The 8,190-nt window shown below is 36.1% G+C and overlaps 1 protein-coding gene across 1 annotated transcript; it reads right to left on the reverse strand.

Moving 5' to 3' along the window:
• Nucleotides 1-521: 521 nt before the first annotated feature.
• Nucleotides 522-1,073, reverse strand: LOC109827322. The gene has a single exon (XM_020394313.1). It carries the CDS (start codon nt 1,071-1,073, stop codon nt 522-524), a length of 552 nt encoding a protein of 183 aa, XP_020249902.1.
• Nucleotides 1,074-8,190: the final 7,117 nt, after the last annotated feature.

Consider the following 8,190-nt stretch of genomic DNA (forward strand, 5'->3'; position numbering starts at 1 on the left):
TGCCTCCTCAATCCCACTCTTCTTGTCTCCATCACCTGCTGCTCTCTGCTTCCTCCTAAGTACCTCCAGGAGCGCCTGATCCTCCTCAGTGAAGACAACATCAGCTTCTTCCTCTCCCTCTGCTACCATCAAATTTGCTCGGTTGCCTCCTCTTCCACCTCGTCGATCACCACGATCATGACCACGACCTCCAACCTGTCCACGTCCACCCGAATTTCCTTCCTTGGATGACTTAGGACAAGCATGTCTCAGATGACATACATCACCATAGTTGTAGCACTGCTGAGTCTTCCCCTTGAATCTAGTGTTACCTGAGTTGGAGACTGTCAGTGCTGACCTCACCCCTGAAAGTCCACCTGTCCCAGCCTGTAGCCTAATGCGACTCTCCTCCCGTATCATCACTGAGACTGCCTCCTCAAGTGTGGGAATCTTCGACTGAGCTAGCAGCATCGCGGTCCTCTGATCAAATATTAAAGCCAACCCCTGGAGAAACACCATAGTCCTCTCCTCAAAAAGGCCTCTTACTCCTTACACTCTGGATCCTTGCAGCTGGCTCGAGGTAAGAAGTGATCATGATACAGCCATAAGTGCTCCAGCTTTGTGGCATACTCCTGCATTGTCCTATCTCCCTGGACTATAGCATTAATCTCCCTCTTAATATGAAACACCCTCATGTTATTCCCCACCCCATCATAGGTTCTTCTCAGCTTCTCCCAGACGTCCTTCACCTTCCTAATACCGTCCACTGTGGCGGCAATCGACTGGACTAATGAGTTGAGAAGCCAGATGTACACCAATATATGAGTGGACTTCCACTCATCTCTTCCCACAGTGCCCTCATCCGGCTCTGTCTTTTCACCTGTCAAGTACTCCTCCAGATTCCTCTCTACGAGAGTGTACCTCACCCGACGTGACCAGCTCAGATACGTAGCTGGCCCATCGGGTTTCAGATCAATGGGTGGGAGCTCCAATTTTGCTAGTGACCTTGTCACGCTCTCACCAGCCGACAACTTCATCAGCTGCATCAAAGTTGAGACCTTCGCGAGGTTCAACTTCTTGATGATCTCCTCCATCGATCCGGCTTTAGATCAAACACATGTTCTCCTTCCTCTCTCCGAACCCTCCTTACATCCAGATCTGGATCCATCACATCACATCCAGATCTGAGTCTTCCACATCACGGCAAGATCCTCTACTCTGGCGGAATCAGCAAGGGGTGCAGGGCGACGCGCGGGAGGCACGGGGAGGGGGTTGTCGGCGGCTACCAAGGGTTGGCGGCGGTTAGGGTTAGGGTTAGGAGGAAGGTGACGGCTTGGGTTTTGTTGCTCCTGATACCAAATTGAATTGATTGAGATGAAAAACTTGTCTTTTACTGAATACCACTTGGGCTTATATAGAGCCCTACAAAATACTCTTACAAATAAGACCCTACTAATACATATATCTCAACACTATCATCTTTATCTATGAGAGATACTGAATGCATTTCATGTGCCCAACGAGAACCATATGATCTCTTGTTGGAACTTGAATCTAGACCCATTGCCTGCATTGCAAGTTATTTATGTAGACCCGCAACTTTATCTTTTCGTATGAACAATACTAGGAATCTAGAACCATAATCATGGTCTTAGAAAAGGTCTAATTTATCAACATTATTTCGAAGTTGATATAGTCTATAAAAAGAGAATAAAGAAGAAAATTATATTGTAATATCGGCTTTCGATTATATGAGACAGTTTTAGACCCTGTCACTTAATATCAATCATTTTGGCCATGATTCAGGTTTAGAACCTTGCAGAATTGATCATAATGGAATGAAAAATGTTATCAGACCATTGTTTTGTGGATCCTTGAGAAGAATTAAGAATCATCCATTATAACCGATGAAATCCATGATATGCAACTCTGTAGTTATTGAAGAGTGTTCAAATTTATCGACACTGTCTTTAAAGTTCTGATATATAGTTCGGGATAGCACAAATGACCAACAAGTTGGTTTAGTGATGAGCTGTTAATTGCAGAACACAGAATCCTATTGTTCGATTTCTGAAGGGTTTCTTAAATTGAAAAAAGGGTGTTGCCTGGTGCATAAGGCTTCCACTAGTGTGGAGTCTGAGGAGGGTCAGACGTAAAAGCACGTCCTTTTAAATTAAATGAAATGAATAAGCCTAGAACCGTTAACTTTTGTCATATTTGAGTCATACTAGACTAGGACTCAACACAATCCCAGATGTGAGCCACCAAAGTCATGGAAAGTATTTTTTATATTTGTTAAGATAAATTGCGAAGGAAAAAAATCAAATTATTAAAACCCACTATAAAAGACACATAAATAACCTTCATTTATTAATTTACAAACGCTCATTTCTGGTAATTTAGAGTTGACCAGTGACTAAAGGTCATTGACGCAGATTAAGGAATATTCTTGTTATCGGGAGCCTAAATATCAATAAATAAATAACTTCAAAACATTTTACTCTACTCTGATCTGGTTCATGCTAGATTAGGAATCAGACAACTGAAGGTGTGCAACTCTCAAAAGAGATGACAAATTAGATTACTGATTAGAAATAGTAGGGTACAAACTTTATAAATTAGAAAAAAAACAAACCTTAAACTTTCAAATTAAACTAAATCCCCTCAACTATTGGAAAATCTCAGAAATGGTGTTAATATCTAGAGTAACAACTAACAAGTCTAAGAATGTTACCTGGTTTTCATGTTTTATCTCCCTCACGAATGCTGTTCACGCGAAGTATTTGTCATAAACTTTGATTTGTCATACTTCAAACTTATTGCTCTACCTGATAACATCATTTATGGTTATCCAATAGTTTGGAGTTAGTGTAATTTTGAAAGTTCAAGAGCAATTTCTCTGGAGGGTTTTGTGCAAGCCCCAAAGTTTATGGGGTTTTGTTAAATTTGCCTAAATAGTATTTTTCTCCATTCCTATAATTTGGACAGTTTGAATCGAAAGTGTCTGGACAAGTGGTAATCTTCACATCTTTTGAAGAATATGATATCACAAGATAGCATACAAAAGGCATATCATCTTTGTAAATAAGTTTTCTTTATTCTCAATAAAGTTTAGGCCTAGACCTTTTCTCCAAAAAAAAAAGTAAATAATAATAATAATAATATTTATTATTATTATTATTATTATTATTATTAAATACAATACAAAAGGCATAAATAGTAATGAAGTTGGAGCCCCATATTCTTCTGCAGTATCTTTCAGTTATAAACTGACATATGCTTTCTAATGTCTTTGTATGATACTAGCCTCATAGCTCGGGGGACCTGTCATTGGTTGAGAACTCCTCTAACAGCCTTTTGTTGCCAAAATGCTCAAAAAGAAAAGGTAACGATTAACAAAAACTGGCAAAGGAATGAAGGTTTTATTCTATACACAAAGCGCGCGCACACACACACTCTCTTTCGTTCATTCATTCATTTCATACTCTTTGTGATGAAAGAATGTGACCATGAAAATACTAATGAATGCTTGAGGAGGTAAACACTAGTTTTATGAGCTTACGTGGTTCTTATTCCTTTCTTGAAGACAACACCTTTCACTAGGATATTGAGAACTAAGAAAAAAGAGGGGGCATTAACCTTGGCTCATTGCTTCTTGTGTTCCCTCCCAAGTACTAAAAAACTCCTCAACTTGCAAATTGATGTGTTTAATAATAACATTAGGCAATAAAATTTTACTAGGAAGTCATCAAGGTGCCATTTGGCATTGCCCCGAGCATCTGTACTTGCGAATCTTTAATTAATTATGAACTTCGTGTAGATAACAAACCACGTGGCAACACCCCAGCTAGTTCAACTAGTTTAGACATAGGGTTTAGGAAGCAAAGTAATGTCTAGTACGTATATATATTTGTGCACACATGTGCATACGACGATTTCCGCATAGTTTGTATATTTATGCAATTTTTTAGATCAGGGAGATGTATGTCAACCAGTTGAACAGTCCTACGATAAAGGGGCATCTGGAAGGAGATTCTTTCCTTGAATGAGTCAGGACCCTGAACATTTTAGCGCATGCAAGAACCAAACCTTCCAGTTTTTTATTTTTAAGAATTTTCTTAGCTATAATGTCTATCAGATTACATAAAACTTAGCTATGAAAATGTCTGGCAGGACTCTTGGACCTCCGTACTAATATCAAACGCATTTAGAACTGAATGCATTTGCCAGGGATTCTATCGGCTATGTCATCGAGGGAATTTGATTGTGTGCAGATAATTTGGTCTTTGAGAGAATTGTTGTATCTTGAAAGTAAAGATGCCCATAAAAGATGCTCACACCAAACAAGTTGCAATTTTGTAAGAAGAGAAGAACACAAAGGATCATCGTTCCTGAATTTTCTGAAACCTTCTACACATTTTTCTTTCATGTCCCTCCTCGCTTTCTGGTAGCTTCAGTAGCATGAATAATCAAATTGTTCTGCAAAAGTTCAATTTTGCAAATATCCTTTTTGTCCTCGACATTTCAACTCTACGTGTAAAACTTCATCCTACTACATTACGAAGGTGGAGAAAATTTTCATGTCATTTAAATGTTTCGGTATATTAGCTACATGTTACAGTTTTAAACGGCTATATGTTTACTTATGATTTCATCAATGTAAAGATTGCAGGGTGCACCATTTTTTTCATAAATTCCTCTTATTGCGTGATCTCAATAGTGAGCACATTCGTAGTGAGAAATGTCGTGTTGAGTTACAATGTACTATAGAATATGGTGGTGTATTTCCATTTGACTGATCAAGGAATTTGATAATTATATAGATGTCAACTACTTAGTATCTTTATTTGATGAGACATGTATGAACTGTAATTTGTTTTTCAAGCGACCGGAGCAAGATTTTCAAAGAATTTATGAACTGTAATATCTTGAAGCCATAATACTTTATTCTGTTCCACCATCTTTATTTGGTAAAACTATATTATTTATTAGTTGTTCCTACCAAAATATCAATTATTAGTACAAGATGGGTCTTAATCAGATAACAACATCCACTTAAACTGAACTTTTTTTGATGATTAATGCCAGTGGACCATGCCTTAGTCCCAGATATCAACAATCCACTTTTAACTGCAACAATTAAGTAAATTATCATGTACAGGTTCCTAGCAGTGATCAAAGCGTGCTGATGTGAACATGTTTATGTCACACATCTGAATTTCTTTTAGCATTAATACTCTATTAAACTTAAACCATAACATGTACTATTTCTGACTAATTTGAATAGACTTTCAACAAAACATATGGTTAACAGTCGCGGCATCCTCGCATGTAACCTCCTCTTTAAGAGATCCCTTAATTTACAAGATAGAAATAGGGCCTGCAGCTTTTAGTCATTATATTTCACTTATTAGCAAAAGGTCCCTTAAAGCAAGTATAATATAGAATAGAATATATATCTCTTATTTTTCTTTAAAAAAAAAATGGATTTGGAAGACAGGGTCACTTCAAAGTTAAGAGGAAGAGTGATTAGAGCTAAGGGACAGATAATACCTTTTCCTATTTTGCCTACTTGGATTGTAATCACATGATGATAAATTACCGTTTATCTTCAATAAAACCGAAAATAATACTAAAATGTGCTATAATAGTGTTGTTTGAAATTCGTAAGCTGCAAGTTAGTAGAGGATTTTATGGGATATAAGTGTATTGGGTGGAATCAAAATACTGTATCACAACAATTACTAATATTTCATCAGCGCAATCATTAATTTTGCATCACTACGATCTGAAAACTCATGAGACAATAACCAATTTCAAATCTATGCCAGAGATACTTATGATGTTCGTCCTCCTTTATATATCTTTTTTTTTTTACAGAAAGCCCTCTACAGGACTTAAGTGGAAACACTCTGCATGCTTTGTGCCTTGTATAGTATCTTAGTACTATGATATTTGCAGTATATTTGACATATATTACTCTTTCTAAGCTTGACGATAAATGTTTATGGAGTCTAAAGAAAATTTTTAATATATTGTGCAGAAATTTTTTTGTAATATGTATAGAAGTCTGTGTTTTGTGAAAGACAAGTAATTGAGAAGGAAAAATTAAGGGAGCTCCCTTCCCCTCCGATATATCTGAATTTGGGGGAGAATAATTTTTGTATTGCCGAGGGTGAACTAATGTGAAGTAGAGGGGGACTCTTTAAGCACTCCGAACAAGGTGAGTGTCTTCCGGCCGTACCTTCCTTTCTTCTTTGCTCACCACAATCCAAAGAGAATCCTAAACAGTAAAAAAAAAAACATTAATTTTTTTTGAAAAATATTTAAGCAACTTAAAATTTGATAAAAATAGGAAAGGAATAAATGGTGACAAAAAGTTTCCTCGTACGCAAGAATAAATAAAGAATAGTCTGAGTAACCCATAAAATTCTCTAAATAACTCAATTAAAGCTCTCATAATTAATTAAGTATGACCTCAAGTGGAAAGTTAAAATAATTAACGTAACAAATGTATAAGATGGAAATTTTTAATGCAAACTACGTAAATACAGGTACAGCTAATATAAGAATGTATATACCTGAGATAGAAATTTATGATGCGGAGTATGTAAATAAAGGGTTGGCCAATATTTTAGGTAATTACATGGGGGTGATATGAATATATCATCTAGTCTCATTAATTCTACTCATTTGCTCTTTTTATTAATTTATACTCTCATCCTACTTTTATGAACAAGCAAGCAAAAACTTCTTTTCCTTACCTTAGAAATTAAGGGTTAACAGAGGAACAATTAAATAACTTATGAAGTTTACAAAGATACCATGCATTTCCCTCAAAATAAAGGACAAGAGTAAGTTCTAAATAGATAATTCTCATAACCATGGCCAAACCCACTTGAAAGGGCCATCGAACTGCACCAATCTCTCAAAAATTCCAAAAAAGAAAAGAAAGATATATAAGTATCAAAATCAACTACTATTAAGCATCAAAATCAGCTAAATTTTCAGTCCACAAATTCAGTGGAAAATTTAATGACCCCTATCTACTTAAGATGAAAAACTCTCTTAAAACTAACCTTCTTGATGTTAAGGTGTAGGATTTAGGTTAAATAATCAAACATGACCAATTAATTACACCATTATCAAAAGTCTATATAATAAGCAAGTAAGCAATAGTTCTTCGAATTTTAGTTTTCTCCAATGTCACCTCAGTAACACATACATCAATTTTTTTTTTCAATCGTTTCTATTTCGTGATATCTAGATATGTAGTTCTGTTTTTCCATGCAATAACATCATATTCCTATGTAATTGTATTCATTTTCACTTTTCTTCTGCAACAACGCGAATATTTTCAAACTTTTAACAATGCTAGTCATATTCACTTCTAATGTAATTTACTATTATTAGAATAACACTATGGAACTCATTATCATGTTACTACCTACATAAAATAGAAAGTACTGCATCTTTTTTCCGTTGACTACAACAAATAAATAAATAAATAAGAAAAAGACGGATACGCAGTGACAACCCATTTCGCTAAATGAGTTAATATAATAAGAGATGGGCTAATAATGAAATTCATCATGTTAGTCACTAAGCTAGACTTGTCAATTTTTATCTATTTTTGATAAATAAGAGGGGGGGGGGGGGGGGAACCCATGTTCCTAAAGGATTAGTACAACAAAAAGAAAAAAGAAGCAAAATTTATTTGAGGAAGCACATCAAATATCTTACTCACGAAGAAAAAGGACCCAAAATTTTCAAAACCAACTCATTTGATAAACTATTCCCAAAAAAAGACCCATTTCAGTTTTATTTGCAAAAACCGACCTGGTTTCAGCCTCAGCGCTGAAACCAGGTCGGTTTTTGAAAAAAAGTTTACGAAACTTCACGGGAGTTCAACTCCCGTGAAGTTTTTTCTCATAACAAAACTTCACGGGAGTTGAACTCCCGTGAAGTTTCGTAAACTTTTTTAGAAAAACCGACCTGGTTTCAGCTACAGTGCTGAAACCAGGTCGGTTTCTCTAAATAAATGTCAAACGGGTCGTTTTTTGCAATTAGTTTCTCAAATAGGTTGGTTTTGAAAATTTGTCCCGAAGAAAAATCTATAAAAAAGATCTTTTGTGGGTCCTGCAGAAGTTGGGTCAAGCCACCAGATATAAATGCGCCATCTGTTAACTACTATTTTGAGGCCCCCCTCTT

The sequence above is a fragment of the Asparagus officinalis genome, unplaced genomic scaffold, assembly GCF_001876935.1.
Source record: "Asparagus officinalis unplaced genomic scaffold, Aspof.V1 AsparagusV1_Un145, whole genome shotgun sequence".
NCBI lineage: Eukaryota > Viridiplantae > Streptophyta > Magnoliopsida > Asparagales > Asparagaceae > Asparagus > Asparagus officinalis.

Bases quoted from the DNA above. Each gene is read 5' to 3' on its own strand.
- LOC109827322 (XM_020394313.1), bottom strand. From the start codon at position 1,073: ATGGAGGAGATCATCAAGAAGTTGAACCTCGCGAAGGTCTCAACTTTG.